Source organism: Mus caroli, chromosome 15 (genome assembly GCF_900094665.2).
Source record: "Mus caroli chromosome 15, CAROLI_EIJ_v1.1, whole genome shotgun sequence".
Classification (NCBI taxonomy): domain Eukaryota; kingdom Metazoa; phylum Chordata; class Mammalia; order Rodentia; family Muridae; genus Mus; species Mus caroli.
In genome coordinates, this window is record NC_034584.1 from 4,526,219 (window position 1) to 4,544,020 (window position 17,802).

A 17,802-nucleotide genomic window follows, 5' to 3' on the forward strand; every position below is an offset into this window, starting at 1 on the left:
TCTCTCTCTCTCTGTCTCACACACCCCCCCACACACACAGAAATAAATAAAATCTTTTAACACTAAACTAGAAAAGCCTTTTCATACTTAAGTATGTAATACTTTACCACAATAGATCTGCATATAAAACCACAATCTACTAATTTCTCTAGGAACCAGGAAGGGGGCTTAATTTTTTTTTTTTGAGTATTCTATAAAACCTGTCACTTTTGTGAAACCCACCATTCAAGCCAAAGATAATGACATCAGTAATATTTCTAGGCAAACAGTCAGTTAATAGAGAAAGCAAAATAAGCAATTTTGAAGTCAGAATAAAGATAATATTGGTAGGATAAGGTGATCTATAGTACACAGCTATATATATAGTAATATTTTTAATACATATTGATAAATTAGTTAACATTTTAATGCCCTACATTCTTGACTAAATGTTGTTTAGGCTGTCATCATAAGCACAATTTCAAACCACAGGCTAAGGAAATAGCCAAGTCAATAATGTTCCTGCCATCTTGAGGTCCAGAGCCCTAGCTACTGTAATTCCTTACTGCTATTAACCCCAGTGGGTGTTGATATGGGTGCACATGTGTCATGGGGAACATGTGCAGGTCACAGTACTATGTTTACTCGTTGCTTCCCTCCTTCCACCATGTGGGGCACAGGGATTGAAATTGGGTTTGCAGGCACAGTAGCAAGCACATTAATCAGGGTCACAGATTGAATGAAAACAGCCCCATCCGCCCACAGGTAACAGCACAGCTAGGAGGTGTGGCCTTGCTTGACAGCACAGCTAGGAGGTGTGGCCTTGCTGGAGTAGGTAGGCACTGTTGGAGAAAGTGTGTCACTGGGGTAGGCTTTGAGGTGTCAAGTGCTCAAGCCAGGCTCTGTGTGGTACTCTTTTCCTGCTCTCTGCCAATTCAGATACAGAACTTTCAGCTATATTCACCAAGACGATAATGGACAGAACCTCTGGACTGTAAACCAGCCACAATTAAAAGTCTTCCTTTATAACAGTTGCCAAGGCCATAGTATCTCTTCACAGCAATAGAAACCCTAATGATAACACTTACTGAACCATCTGTTTGCAGAGTAATGATTTTAAAAACACTAGATAAATCCATTTTAAAAAAAAATAGTCAAGTCACCACTTCAGTTTTAAGTATAAAATTAATATTTAAATTGTATTCAAATGTTTGGAAAATCACCAAATGTTCAGGGTCCATTAATAATCTACCAATTAACAAAAGATTGTGATCCTACCCTGTAGACAGGCATTTCTACAGGTTCAACATGGGGCAATCTGAAAACACATTATGTCGATTGAATCTAATAATTCACCTACAGCAATTAAAATAGATTATAGCCAATTTTCCTCATTCATGTGTTATGATCTTGGTATGCTGAATAAGCATTTAAATGGGCTCCGAAAAGTCTCTGGTCATACTTTCAACCGATCAATACATAATTTATTTGATATGTGTCTGTGTTTAAGGACACCTTGTTTAATTTATATTGCTGATTCATTAACATTGGGTTCATAGTCAATGGCAATTTAGCTTGTACCTAAATATAGCTTGACTGACACAAACATTGTCTTTATAATACATACCACAGACTTGTGCTGGAGAACACTAGACAGCACCATAGCCCTTTCAACATTATGTTAGGGAGTCATTTTAAATACCAAAATCATCAACAAAAGACATTTAAGAACCCTGATTAAAATCCAAGTTCTGAAACAGGAAGTAAAAGATAGTGCTATCTTGTTCAGAGTCACCTCTTGGCTGCTCTTTGTAAACACACATTCACATATAGCCAGGAAGGTGCAATGTGTATGAATCTGGGGTTATAAAAAGTTTAAGTATATAGGTGAGTTCACAAACATAGAACTCAAAATTACACTCTGAAGTCTATTATACTAAACAATTTCTATACAAGACCAGCATGTTGGAAGAAGGCTCGATCTACAAGCAGATGACAGAGGGAAGGTGTGACTCAGAGTGAGAGCAGGCACATGAGGGGCAGGGCCTGAGGGAGAAAGGAGACAAAGAGGCCACGGGCTTGTACTCCAACTGTGACCATCTGAGCGAGGCCTGGTGACACTATCCTACCTACAACCTCCCAAACAATCCACACAATGTGAGAAGCAGCAAAGTGGTGCTCACTTAACATGCTAACTTTAGGAGAAATTATTACATGACAACTGAAACTACTTGTTAATAAATGTGCTGACCAGATAGGATAGGGTGCTGTAACCCCACACTCAGAAAAATGAGGCAGGCCCAGACGGAGGAGAAGGAATAGGAGAAAGAAGTGGAAGAGGAAGAAGAGGAGGAGGAGGAAAGGGAGGGAAGGAAGACGGGATGGTGAGTGAAGCAAGAGGAGGGAGAAAGGAGTGTAGAAGGGGAGGGGAAGGAGAGGGGAAAGAGGGAGGCGAATGCATGAGGGATAGAGCAGAGGAAGAAGGAGAGGGAGAAAGTGAGAGAATGGAGTGAGGAGGGACGGCAGAGGGAGAGAAGAGCGCTGAACTCAAATCCATTAAACACCATCCATACTTACCTTGGTGTTGGCCATGTCTACGATATACTGGTCTCCCTTTATACACTCCATGACTTCAAAACCATCTCTGTCAATAACCTTGGCCTGTGAGCTTCCAGAAACAACAAGAATCATGTCTCCTGTGTTACTGTACTGTAACGACTTGATCTGATGGCTATACAAAAGAAAAAAACAAAATAGTCTAATGAAACAGAGGGTTTTTTTAAATACTTTTGCTATATTTGGCATAGTCAATAAAAAATGTTATACAAGTATAAAATTAATAATTCCAAAAAGCACAAAATCATCCTCCCTTGTCCCACAGGAATTTACCAAAACCTCCTAAAACTTACACTTTCAACCCAACCAACTCGTGAATACCCTGGCTCTTTTCCAATAAGCTTATCTGCATAATAATTAAAGCTCTATCTTATTTGTTAACTACAACATTTAAAAAAAGAAAAAGGGTACCTTGCTTGTTGCCAAGCCTAGGGACCTGAGTTCAGCCTAGGACCCAAACTGATAAAAGACAGAACAAACTAGTAGCAATTTGTCCTCTGACCTCTGTGCATGTCATGGAATGTGTGGGCATGCACACATGCACACATGTGCGCACACACACACACATACACAGTAAATGTAATAAAAAAAAATTTTTTAAAAGAGCAACCTTGATGTCCTGAGAAGAGGTGACAACCACAGGAAGTCTAGACACTGACAAACGACACAAACAAGAGTCCCCAAGGTCAGCTGACCCGGCCCACTACTGAGAACAAGCAACTCCATCACCTCACTTTTGCTTACTGCTGTGATTCCTGTTTTCTTCGTACTGGGTGTTAGCAGTGTTTTTACTTTTTGTAGTTTTTGCATTTTGTATCTAGCTATTTAAACTCTGTGCACGTGTGCAGGAGGACCATATGGAGGTGGGAAACAACTTTCAGAAGCCAGCTCTATCCTTTGAAGACAGGTCCTAGGATTCACAGCCAGGTTGTCAGGATGGCTGAGCATTTACCACGGAGCATTGCTGTTGGCCCTTATTATACTTTTAAACCTATATGCCTTTATTTGGTTTTCCCTTTTGTTCATTCACTGTTTCTCAATGCAGCCCTGGCTGGCCCGGAACTCGCTTTACAGACCAGGCTGGCTTTGAGCTCTTAGAGATCCACCTGCCTCTGCCTCCCAAATACTGGGATTAAAGACGTGAGATTTTTTTTTTCTTTCCCTCAGTTTCTTTCTGTTCTTTCCTTTTCCTTCGTCTCTTTCTTTCTTCCCCCTGCCCACTGAGGGCCTACCACTAATGGAGAAATTGATATCAGAACCAGAGCCACCTCTCTCGATCCAGTGAGAGGCACAGCCATGCCCGTTCAGAGAAGGTCTGGATCTCAACCCCGAGGCTCCTCCTTGAATGTTGTATGTCAGCCCCAGAAAGAGAGGACACTGCTGTGTGCTTGCATATTCTTTACAGTAGCTTCTAATATCGTCAGCAATCTTATTAAAGTGCTTCTGGTCAAATTACATCACATTTCTACACTCTGATAAGACTCTGACAGATCAAATTTTAGGCAATCAATCAGGAACTGAGAAAATTAGAGTCTATTTAGACCAATTGTGGTTTTATACATAAAACACATCAAATCTTTGATAATTAAACAATTGAGACTGCTCAACAAAGGTCTTTTAGTAAGACTGTGCGAACTTGCTAGCATGTGAGACAGACTCTGTTACTAGCACTCCCATTGGGAAGCGTTAGTTCCCTTCAATCAAGCCTAAGAGATCTGGCGCTATGCATTATCACTGTTTTCTGGTGACTGATTTTTGTTTTCAAAGGGAAGTTAAAAATCTTAAAAATAGCAAACTTTAAGGAGAGGGAGTAGAAGCAGGCAGGGGTTCCCATCTCTCTGGAACCACTCTACCAAACGCTGTTTATATTCAGAGGGAGACCTACATTTTCAGCAACCCACATGGGTACTGCTTTGCTTTTCGGCTAGGAAGGAAAACGTTACCATTTTCGTGTGCTCTCTGTAGTCCACTTTGCCAGTGCTCAAATGAAAATGTTCAGTTCCAACCTCATCATTCCTGTCCCACTTTGCTCTTAATTCTGCTAACCACAGAGTTAAAAAGACGGGATTAGGAGTCATTAGACACAGTCCTGAGGAGGATAAAAGGGCTTGTTCAGGGTAGTGCATCTGCTCTTCAAATTCCTGCCTATACTACTAAGATTCTGATCAAAGAGGGGGCAGAGAAAGCCAATCTGACAGTAAACTGGAGTCGTGAGGAAGTGAGTGCTCTCGGGAGGCGCTCTGACAGCAGAGGACGGCTTAGTAGCATTGCACAATTCCTTCTGTGAAGTGATTCACGGGGCAAAGGGGGAGACTCGAGAGTGAGGGGAGTGGGGAGGTGACGACTGAGGATCCTCTAAGTACCTTTTGCTTGGCTAGCAAAACAAGCTGGGACATGCAAGACAGATAAACACAGCTGTCCAGGGCTGTCACTTGGGGCTCATGAGCCAAGGTGTCCGGCTGTAGTGAAAAGTGCACCGGAATGTGAGTCAGAAATCTAGAGATCCAAACCCTCGCTCTGCTAACTGGCTGTATGAGGATGAGCAAGCCCTTCTGCTCCCCGCTGTCTTATATTACAGAAAACCCGCACACAGGAAGAGTAGCAAGACTAGACAGAGATGTTCCTGGGCCACAGCATGCTCATGCTACCTGGGTAATTCTGCTGAGTCCCCGCTTCCTCCATTGAATAAGGAGAATAATGCTTAACTTACAGGATTGGGATAAGTTGTAAAAACAATATTACACAGTGGGGCTGGAGAGGTGCCTCAATGCTTAAAAGCACTCTCTGATCTTCCAGAAGACCTGGGTTCACTTCTCAGCATCTGCATGGCTTCTTACAACCATCTCTGATGCCCATTCTAGGGGACCCAATGCCCTCCTCTGGCCTCTGCAAGCATTGTGTGCATGTGGGGCACATGCAGACAAAACACCCAATTATAAGAAATCAAACCAACAGTGTCAACTAACCCAGAGACTAAGCCACCAACCGAAGAGCAGACATGGGCTGCTCTGAAGCCCCAGGCACATATGTAGCAGATGAATGTCTTGTCTGGCCTCGTGGGAGAAGGATGCCCCTAATCTTGAGACTTGATGCCCCAGGGAAGCACCCTCTCAGAGGTGAAGGAGGGGCGTGAATAACTCTGGAAGTGGGGACTGGGGGCAGCAACATTTGGAATGTAAATAAATAAAATAATAATTAAATAAATAAGTAAATGTTGAGAATAAAACTTAACTTATAGATTGAAGTAATATTATACATCAGAACCAGAGAAATGGCCGAAGGTTCAGAGCACTTGTTTACTCTTGAGTAAGGCATGGCTCCTAGCAACTACATCCGTACGTGCAGTTTCAGGGGATTTGACACTCTCATTGGCCTCAAAAACACACTTGATTCATATACACACATGCAAGCAACACCTAAATACTAGCGTAACATTTACTCAAAATTAATAATAATAATAACACGCATAAAGGTGCCCACTAGAGACCTTGAAACAAGTAGTTACTGGTATTACTTCTCGATTCCCAGAGAATAATATCATACTTATTATGCTTATAGTTATCGTTTGATCATCCCTCGAGTCCCAGGAAGAACTCACTCAAGGGACACTGCAGTTAGCAAAATCTACCGGTGCTCAGGTCTCTCAGGCAAGCTTGTCAAATACTTTGCCTTAATCTGCAGTTGATTAACTGTGGATATGGAACCTGTAGGCAGAAGGCTATGGACCCAACATGTATAATGCAGTGCCGGGAACAGGCCAAGGAAGTGAGAGGGGTGCGGTGCGACCACAGGTTTCTATAGGATGGTGTCAGAAAACACCACTTACTCCAAGCTGGATTACCTTCAGCTGCTTCAAGGAACTCTAAAGAACAGATTCACAGCACAAAAAGAAAGGGTTTTAATGGCAGGCCAAAGTCCAACTGCCATATTCAACTGTTGTTAGCTAAAAGAGATCTTACTGCATCTTCATTCAACTTCTAACTGGCAAAAAAGAAGGCCTGGTCATTATATACTGAGTGCTAGAATCAGGGGCTGGAACGTCTTAACTCAATACAGTTAAGACAGTGAAACTAAATGAAACATACACCCCCCATATTTCACTTTTGAAGAATGCATTAGAGGTTGAGGAGATGGTTCTGCAGTTAAGAATGCACGTTCCTCTCCATAGACAAGTGAAACAGTTCACAACTGCCTGCAGCTCGGCTCCAGGATGTCTGACACCCTCTTCTGGCCTCTATGGGCTCCTACACTCACACCAGTACAACCTGGTAACTGTATTTCCAATATTCACTAGTTATCTGCAGTGACTGTCACAGAGGGGAGGGAACATAAAGAATGCTTTCCATAGCACAAGAGGTTCTACTGCTCTGTTGTCTAGATACCAAGAGTAGATCACCAGATCACTCACCCTCTAGTGTGCTCAGAAGAGGAGACACAAAACAGAATTAAAGACAGAATGAATAACCCAGCGATACTGGGCTAGAATGAGAGGCACTGTGTGACTCAGGTAAGTTTTATAGAGAGTCAGACAGACCCGAAAGTTACCGTCAACAATCTGCCTAAAGCTACTGATATTCCAGGACGACAAACATATGGAGAATCTGTATCTTGGTATTATCCTCAGTTAATAAAGTTCATTTCTGAAATTTTAATGTCACTTTTCCATAAATAAAATTTCTAAAATTAGATTTATTAAAAACTTTTAAGAATCAATAAGACTTTGTCATTTAAACACAGACAGACAGAACAGACAATAAGCTTTTAAATACATATAAAGTCATGTCAAAATAGTATTAAAGGTTTCTAGTGGACAAATCTGGACAATTTAAAGACCAAAAAGAATGGCTGCAACTAACAACAAATAACTGAAAGTGCAGAACTCAAAGAAATAGAAAACCAGAGGTGCCGAAACTGTAGTTACTGTGCTGTGACAAAACACCGTGATCAAGGCAACTTATTTAAAAAAAAACAAAACAAAAAACAAAAACAAAAAAAAAAAACCTGCTTAACTGTCCTGGTGGGTCAGAGTCCACAATGGCAGTATGAGCTTTGGCCTTTATAAACGCAGAAATGTTATGTGGACATGTTTCTGTTTTGATCCCAGGGGTGGCATATCGGCTGCTTTAGATTCTCCACAACAGCTCTGTATGATTTGTCTCGTGCTTTGGCAGGGGTGTGATTTTGCCAGGTGAAGAGAGTTTATTTACGTTTGCGATTCTGGGGACCCTTGAGAGGATATAAAAATGCCAAAGCCACAGGCAGCGGCTGCTCCCCCGTTGCTACTGTTTGTCAAGTGGTCATGCGCAAACAGAGAAGAAGAAATGGGATATCTTGACGATGAAGACTGGACTTGTCCCCTGGAACTCCATGCCCTTAGTCAGCAAGTAGTCTAACGAGATCTATGCCGTGCTTTCCCACCTGGAGTTGGGGGTTGGAAGGGATTGGGGGGGGGGGTCAGGGGAAAGGATGGTAGATATAAGAACCAATAAAGTAGCCTAAATGTACACCAACAACCACCAATATATAAGCCTCAATGAGTCAATGAGATCAATAATCTATGTAGCAAATATGAATAGGTAATAAGTTCATCACTTCTTTTATTTTTATTTTTTTATTTTTTTTGGTTTTTCGAGACAGGGTTTCTCTGTGTAGCCCTGGCTATCCTGGAACTCACTCTGTAGACCAGGCTGGCCTTGAACTCAGAGATCCACCTGCCTCTGCCTCCCCAGTGCTGGGAATAAAGGTGTGTACCACCACCGCCCGGCAAGTTCATCACTATTATGTATTACATACTACCAAGTGATTTCTCCACAAAGGTCCTGTTAAGTATGTATATACATACATATATATGTATATAAATTCACTTCACAATGAAGTGATTCCTTCATTAGTAGCAGCAATATTAGTTTAATGTAGGAATCTATCAGTACATGGCAATCGGTGTACAGTATAAAGCCTAATCAAGTCTTTACTCTTCTCTGAGTATACTGGGAGGAGAAAAAGGAGCAGCATGCGCGACGCCCATATATGGGCAGAAACAGAAGAGGCTGCTATGGGAAGCACCTTGTCAAGCCTTTTTAGTGCAATGCTAACTGTCTATACAGGAAAGTGGCATGGACCACTGCTTGGATAAGGACTGAGTGTGTACCATAAACAAACACACATTATAAGCCGATTGTGGTGGCATGTGTCTTCAATGTCAGCACTCGGGAAGCAAAGGCAGGGCAATTCTATGAGTTTAAGACCAATCTGATCTACACTGCGAGTCCCAAAGACAGCCAGGACTCCAGGGAAAGAAACAACCGAAACACCACAGTACCAAGCCTTATTTGCTGGTCTACACTGCGAGTTCCAAAGACAGCCAGGACTCCAGGGAAAGAAACAACCGAAACACCACAGTACCAAGCCTTATTTGCTGGAATATTTTAAAGTAAAGCAAGGAAGGACTGAGTTCTAAATAGATGTATTTTAAAAAACCAAACAACTAGTAGAAAATGCCTTGAAAACATTTTCAAGGTCAAGGGCCAGGAGAGGGCTCAGTGGGGAAAGCTGCCTGTGGCCAAACCTGAAGCTCTGTGCTAGACCCCAGGGCCCCTGTGATGAAAGGAGAGAAACAGCTCCTGTAAGCTGTCCTCATTCTTCACGTGTGTACACTGGCACATGCACCTACACACATAACACATGAACATATACATGGAAATAATAGATGTATATATAGTTTGTATAATGCATAAAAGATGTATTTTATATGTGTGTCACATATGTATGTATGTCAATGAAGCTAAGGAAAAGAGATGTATGGTTTATTTTCATTTAATAGTGATATAATTTATATAAGTTAAATACTATTCATTGTAGACTGAGTTCAAATGACAACAGCATTACCTCCAATATAAAAGCCAAAAGCTAACCATGGAGCTGTTAAGTAAATACATACCATTCACAAGGTTGAAGAGATCGAAATGCCTTGAAAGAAGCATCCATTCCAGCAAAATCCCAAAATTTAACATCGTAATCATATCCTCCAGTGACCAAACGGGCACCTGAGGGGTCCAGACCCAGAGCGGAAACCTGTTCAAAACAAACAGATGCAAGCTCACAGAGGAAGAGTTAGACAGTCCCCACTTCTAGCCTCCTGCACCACTGTCAGAAAGGCACAGCAGATGTGGACCAGCAGTTGTTGCTACTCCTGAATGAATGGTAATGTGTTACATCCTGCAGATTGCTTCACTTTAATGTACTACTTATCTTGAAATAAAGATATTGTTATCTATGTGTGTGTGTGGTGTGTCTGTGTGTGTCTGTGTGTGTGTCTGTGTGTGTGTGTGGTGTATGTGTGTCTGTGTGTCTGTGTGTGTGTGTGTCTGTGTGTCTGTGTGTGTCTGTTTGTGTGTGTGTGTGTGGTGTGTGTGTCTGTGTGTGTGTGTGTCTGTGTTTGTGTGTGTGTGTGGTGTGTGTGTGTGGNGTGTCTGTGTGTGTGTGTGTCTGTGTTTGTGTGTGTGTGTGGTGTGTGTGTGTGGTGTGTGTGTGTGTGTCTGTGTGTGTGTGTCTGTGTGTCTGTGTGTGTCTGTTTGTGTGTGTGGTGTGTGTGTCTGTGTGTGTGTGTGTCTGTGTGTGTCTGTGTTTGTGTGTGTGTGTGTGTGGTATGTCTGTGTGTGTCTGTGTGTGTGTGTCTGTGTGTGTGTGTGTGTGTGTTGGAGGAAAGCAGATTCCTGGAATCTACTGGCCAACCATGCCAGCCAAATCAATAGGCTCCAGCTTAGTAAAGGAAGATAAAGAGCACCTGAGAAAGACATTTACTGTCTGTCCCAGGCTTCTATGTGCACACACACATATGTGCACCTGCACATGTGAACCAGTGTACACACACACATGAAACATGAAAATTTTATATAAGTCAGTTGGGCATGGTGGCACATGCCTTTAATCCCAGTACTCAGGAGGCAGAGGCAGGTGGATCTCTGAGTTCCTGGATAGTCAGAGTTACATAGTGAGATGCTGTCTTTAAAAAGAAGAAAGGAAGGGAGAGAGGGAGGGAGGAAGGGAGGGAGGGAGGGAAGGACAGAGGGAGGGAGTGAGAAAGGGAGGAAGGCAGGCCGGCCTTATACATAATTCAAACAATAAGACAGTGCAACAAATATGAGATAAATCTTCCTCTATCACAGAAGAACAACAAAGTAAATCTTTAAGTTTACTGTGCTACTAAAAGCAAAAAGATAACACACTCCAGCGCAAGACGACGACAAGATGATAGGGTTTGTCCTTGAGATTTCTCAAGGTAACCGTGGTGGTTTTGTTCTAAAGGAGCCATTTTGGGGATTGGGGACAGTTTCTCGGGGGGAACTTAGTTTTTTGTTTTGTTTTAAGCAATGTTTCAATAGGTAGACCTATTAGAACTCAACCTGAAATGTTCCTCTGCCCCTGCCTCCGCTGTGCCAGGGTTATAAGCATGCATTCTCAGCTTGGCTTCAAAAGGATGCTTTCAGGGTGAGCATTCAGACAGCAGGGTCACTGCCAATGCTTATAAACTTCACTAAAATATTAAAGCATTATTCCAAATAACCAAGGATACGAAAGTCTGTAAGACAGAACACAGAATTCAGTGCGGACAAAATTATCTGCCCCAGTTAGAAACTGTGTCTTCCCACGGGTTAAATTTAATCCTCAAACCCTGGGTTTCCAAGAGTTAAAAAAGACAGAAAGTTTAACTAATTTTTCAGTGTATTTTAATCACAGATATGTCAGTATAATTCAACAGATACTTACTATAAACATATTATTGAAGAAATAATTATTTTTTAAGTTAATTATCATAAAATGCAGAAACAGGTATCAAACTATTCGGAATGATGGTCTAGAGTAATCTGACCAGGACACAAAGTAATTTAGGCTTTCTGTTTTAGCTTTCTCCCCCAGGCCATACTTTTCTCCCTCCCCTTTCCTCCCTCCAAACCTCCCATATCTTGCTTCCTACTCCCCTTCAGACTCACGGCCCCTTTCTTTACTATTGCTATTGCATTCATGTGTTTCTTTCAACCCAGCCTGGGAACAGGCTCTAGCATCTTCAACTTCAGCTCTCTCCCTCGCTCTTTAAAGGACAGTCATCATTTTCTCCGTCTTGAGCTTCACATGTAAGTCTAGAATTAGGCAATTTATTTGACCTGGCATCAAACTAACTGTATAAGAGCTTCAATATTTGACAGTTTTTCTTATGATTATAGCTAAGGATTTTAAATACTGTTTTAATTTAAATTGGTTATAAAATCATGCCCCAACGGAAATTTAATAAAGAATTTTTAACTCCAATTAAATCATTGATTTTATATTTTCCTTCAAATTTAAAAGGAACCACTACAAAATTTCTACTTTTAAATAGTTCAGTCTTTTTGTTAGATGGCCAAAACATCCATTTTAACTATCACTATGAGCAGTTCATTGAAGAAATATGCAAAAATAGATATGCTTATAGAGAAATGTATGAGTTTGATATACTTACAGACAGTGGAAAAGAAAAAAATCTAAAAGCAATAGCCTAACCTTCCACTCTTAAAAACTATCAAAAGAAAAGCAAGGAAATCCAACCGAAGCATAAAAGGGAAGCCGGAAGTTCAGAGTGGAAAGTGAAACACAAGAAGTTTGCACACACAGAAAAGGTCACAGACAGTCTGGTCTACACAGTGAGTTCCAGGACAGCCAGGGCTACACAGAGAAACCCTACCTTGGAAAAAAACAAAAACAAAAAAAAAAAAACAAACAAACAAAAGAAAGAAAAAGAAACGGTCACAAAGCTAGAACAGTTGGTTCTGTGATTTTTTCAAAGAAAATAAGAAACCTTTATTAGACTAAATAAGCAAAAAAGAAAGAATTCCTAGTATTGGGATTGAAAGAAGGAATCTACTATCTGGAGCTGGAGGGGTGGGTGGGCCCAGCTGCAGTAGAGTACCAGAAGGATGTGAGTTGCTGAGTTGCTGTGTAGGGAAGAGGGTTGAACCCAGGGCCACTGAAGCATCTCCCCAGCCCCACAGGATTTTTAAGCAATGTTAATAAGAAAATAACAACAACAGCTCTCAGCTATTTGGGAGAATGCCCCTAATTCTAAAAATCTGTCAAGACCATTTAGACTCAAAATCTATTGAAAACCACAAAGTATATTTTAATGTAACATTTTTGTACATTGACACTAAACACTAGAAATGAGAATTTTCATTTTATTTAAAATGACATTAAACTGATTGTATTTAACAGAGATGTGTATAAGACCGATCTTTACAAGGGAAAAGTGTCTGTGGCCTGAATACACTGTGTTAAGATTCCCATCACCAATTCCCACATTTCTGGCTCTGCCTCCACTGAATGTTGTCTTTCTTGGCTGCAATAATGTTGAAGGCAATGGGAAGTTTCCCAAAGCTATTAAAAACAGAACTGGATGTGTCACTTTATAGTGGACCTGTATCCCACGGAAAGAGGATCTTAAAGCCAACACTAACAATGACACTAAGTGGACCCCAGGAAAATGAAAGGTGCTGCTATTTTGATTGACTGTGAAAAATCATCTTTCTAGTTTTTCATGATGTCTGTAGCTTTCATCAATTGACCTTAGAATGGTCTCAGGCTGTGTGTGTGTGTGTGTGTGTGTGTGTGTATGTTATACCTTATCAGCTGACTGGTCCAGAAAAGCTCTGTTAATAAAAAAAAGAACAAGAACATTTTAAACTTACTGTTTTAGTGCCGTGCTTCAGTGTTATCTCGTGCGAGTCGGGAATCCTCTGGACGGGGTTCTGAAACAAGAGGGTCCCATTACATCACTGAGTAAGATGATATAAGTGAGGACCCATACAGACACTATAGGGAAGACACTTCTGTGTGTGTCCCTGGGCCCAAGGGCTATCCAAGACAAGCCTTCTACCACTCACTGAGCTACATCCCAGTCCCTCAGTCTCTTCCCTTCCCTGTCTCTGCACCCCAAATGTTAGAACCACAGGCATGAGCCACTGCTCCTGGCGCCAAGAAATTCTTTAAGTTAAATGAAATTATTTCTTGTTGTTATTATGTTAAACAATAAACAAGGGCTGGTGAGATGGCTCAGTGGGTAAGAGCACCCGACTGCTCTTCCAAAGGTCCAGGGTTCAAATCCCAGCAACCACATGGTGGCTCACAACCATCTGTAATGAGATCTGATGCCCTCTTCTGGAGTGTCTGAAGACAGCTACAGTGTACTTACTTATATAATAAATAAATAAATCAATCTTAAAAAAAAAAAAACAATAAACAAGTACCTACTGATAATGTCTGAGAAATTAAGGATTAGTTTTTCCTTTAAGTTATAAATTACATGAAAAACAAACAAACAAACAAAACAAAACTGAAAGCTTCTATCCAGGCCAGTGAGACAGCTCAGTGTGTAAAAATACTGGACCAAGCCTCACTACCTGAGCTCTAGCCCTGGGTCTCACAGGGGAACAGAGAATTGACTTCCACAAGCTGACCCCTGACCTCCGCACATATATCATGGCATAAGCATACCCCACACACAAATAAAATGTAATTTTAAAAAGTGTACATTTACAGTAAAGGCTAGTGAGATGGCGCCATTGGTAGGGACACTGGATGGGTCTCCAGGACCACACATAAAAAAGAAAGCTAACTCCCAAATGTCAGCCAACCCCACCCTGTCCCCAGTGTCTGTGTACACATACTGTGGTGTGCTTAGGGAGGTTGGCTGACATTTGGGAGTCCACTTCTATCAGAATTTTGTGGGAATAATTTTCAAAATCTCTATAATAAAACTCAAAGAGAACACAGTGAGGGCAGAAGAGATGGCTCAGCAGTTTAGAGTCCTGACTGCTTTTTCAGAGGTCCTGAGTTCAGTTCCCAGCAACCACATGATGGCTCACAACCATCTACAGAGCTACAGTGTACTCACATACACAAAACAAAGAAATAAATCTTTAAAAAATATTCTGACAATTAAGATCACCATGACATAGGAGGGGTGCTTTTGGGATAGCATTTGAAATGTAAAATAAGAAAATACCTAATAGTAAATAAATAAGTTCAGAGTAAAAAAAATCACCATAACAATCATGTTGGCTGACAAATTTAAAACTTTTTTTTTCATAAAATACTACTCTCAGGTAAATAATAAAATAGAAAAATAATTTATATCAAATTCTGGCTGTATCTTACTAAAACATGGTCATTTCCTTCTGCTCTCTCTAGATACATGTATACATTTAATACATAAACAGTACAGATAGAAACCTCCATGTGGAATGTTAAGTCAGTCCTTATTTTAATAAGCATTTATTCAGGGAGGTTATACTACACAGGAGGTTATACTACACAGGAGGTTATACTGCACAGGAGGTTATACTACACTAACCTCCCCTTTCAAGAAAGCATATGATCCAAGAGGCAGAGACCATGACCATAATTTAATAAATAAATGACTGTAGTGTGGAGGGGATTAAGTGAGAGATAGAAGAGAGGGGTGCATACATCAGATGTAAGAGTACACAATAAGCATTGCATTATGAGTTGCCATTATTGAAACAAATCCTCTTATTTAAGAACAGGGTATTACACTAACATCCTATGTCTATTACAGAGCCATCCATTAGAAACTAGCCATGGTGGTTATGCCTGGGATTCTAGCAACTGAGAGACTTAGATAAAAGAATCTTGAATTCAAGGCTCCCCTGGGCTACATGGTGTTTAAAACCTAACCTGCAGAGCTGGAAAGATGGCTCCTGGAAGTATTTCTCAACACTTCAGAATATGGGTTCAGAAATAGCACATCTAAGCTACCCCACGACAATCTCTCATTGCTTCAGACACTAACATCATGGGACAGTGTAATGTTGCCTAGTCCCTCCTGACCACTCTCTATCCAAACTGCAAAAGAGTATCTTAAAGTGTATATATGTATCTCTCATTTCTGGATCCTCAGGCCGCAAAACAGAAAACACATGGCCAACACAGAATAGTTGTGGGAATGAATAAATAATTTTTCATTTACAGTGAAACTTTGGGATTGCTGGTTATAACCATAAAGAGAAGCAGATGCTATTCCACCAGGTCAGTCCAATCAGAGGCAGAGAATAACAATTCCCCAAAATGAAAACCTTGTAAGAAAATTATTCTAACACAACTAAATACAGATCAAGCACCGCGATAGCAGAGAAGTGCAGGCAGAAGGTTTGGGCTGTTTCCTCTGAGAGGTTGCTACGGTCTATTACTGCAATAGATTAAAGAAGGCAGTTAGGAACCAGAGAGGAGCTGAATACCAATAAACAAACAGCTTGGAATTTTCAGTTTATTCTAAAACAAAGATACTACTTTAAGATTGAATATTTTCTGAGAAGTATTACACATAACCTATTTCAGAGGTGAAAACATTCCAACAAAAACTCAAAAACAATTAAAAGGCCCAACAAATGGATTTGAGGCTTTCTCCCAATTGAATTATATAGGATATTCCTGTATCTGGCAATGAATTTAAGCAAGAAAGCATGTATAAGTGCTAAGAACTGGGAGAGCATTTGAAATGTCTCACTTAGAAAGGAATTTATCGTAACCCACATCTCATTTCATAACTAATACTTAAAAGAAGAAACTACGATAGTCTGCCTCTCATTTCATAACTAATTACTTTTTAGTCACTCAGCAAGTAGAAATACCACTGCAAAAAAAAATAGCTGTATGAGAATTATTTCATTTAATTCAATGCAGAATGTGCCTAAATATAGACAATTTCTAACACTTCAGCAAAAAACTTAGGCCATATTTACATTATGAGTGAATTAAAGTATTGTTTACATTTAAAACCAACATTTTACTGGAAATCAAGTGGGGTATAATTCAAACAAAGCCCAGATAATTGGCATAACTTAATCATCTAAAATAGTAGCAATTCATCTTTTTGGAGCATATCACTTGGTGACTGTATTTTTCCAGAACTTTTTACTAATGACTTTGAAATATGACTTAGTGTGAAATTCACAATTACAATAAAATATTTTCAAGATTTTCCTGCCAAGGAACATTACAGATTAAATTACTTCAGTGCAGTAATTTATTATGAGAACTCATAACAAAAGTTACAGTTAATGGAAAAAAGAGAAGATATTACTTCTTGTCTTGGATTGGGTTTAAATATACCACCTAGAGCGTTATTTCCCAGGCTCTCAGTTCTGCCTCAATAACACCTCTGGAAGAGCAGTGAGTGCTCTTAACTGCTGAGCCATCTCTCCAGCCCACGAGCAATTTTTATGAAGAACATTCTACAATGTTTTCAAAAGATCTGCAAAACCAAAAAAAAACAAAAAACAAAAGCCAGGCATTTTGGCACACACCTTTAATCCCAGCACTCAGGAGGCAGAGCCAGGCAGATTTCTGAGTTTGAGGCCAGCCTCGTCTACAAAGTGAGTTCCAGGACAGCCAGGGCTACACAGAGAAACCCTGTCTCAAAAAAAAAAAAAAAAAAAAAAGATTTGCAAATTATACTCATTCAGGTGGAAAGTCAAGAGTCAAGAAAGCTGTATAGTATAGCAGTATACTATAAGCCATAATAAAAAGACCACTTGGAAACAAAAAAATCAGAATTAAAGTAAATTCTAAGATAATTCTGAGGAGTTGATAAACTAACTTAACATTCGTTCGTTCGTTCGTCATACTAATCATATGTTATGCATTAAATACAAACATTAAAGTAAAAATCCAGAAAGAAAGATTCTGCTCCAGACCCATAGCCAAATATTAGGCAAAGGGAGTGGGGGGATGACCAAACAGGAGATCTCCATCGGTCCCTAGCCTTGGGTCTCTCCCCTTGGAGCTCAGGTAACCCTGCTGAAGAGAGGGAGGAACAACTGTAGGAGCCAGAGGAGTCATAGGGGCTCGCAGAGACTGAAACAGCGATCACAGAGCCTACATGGCTCTGCACTAGGTCCTCTGCATATATGTTATGCCTGTTAGCACGGCCATTTTGTGGGGCTCCTGACATGGGAATCCCGGACTCTTCTGTCTGCTCTCAGGACCCGTTTCCTCCTACTGAGATGCCATGTCCAGCCTTGACGTGGGGGCTTGTGTTCCACTGATAGCCCTGAGAAGCCCTGCTCTTTTCTAAAGCAAACATAGGAAGAGTGATCTGGGGAGAGGGAGGGGGGCAGGGAGAGAGAGAGAGAGAGAGAGAGAGAGAGAGAGAGAGAG

The 17,802-nt window shown here is 40.7% G+C and overlaps 1 protein-coding gene across 1 annotated transcript in view; it reads right to left on the reverse strand.

The window, feature by feature from the left end:
* Wdr70 (WD repeat domain 70) overlaps window positions 1–17,802 on the reverse strand; it is a 204,287-nt gene that overhangs the window by 140,647 nt on the left and 45,838 nt on the right. Inside the window, exons 6-8 of the mRNA XM_021183813.2 lie at window positions 13,314–13,373; window positions 9,533–9,666; window positions 2,557–2,710 (exon numbers count right to left, since the gene is read on the reverse strand). Of these exons, the coding sequence (XP_021039472.1) occupies window positions 2,557–2,710; window positions 9,533–9,666; window positions 13,314–13,373 (348 nt within the window). The remainder of the gene's footprint in view (window positions 1–2,556; window positions 2,711–9,532; window positions 9,667–13,313; window positions 13,374–17,802) is intronic.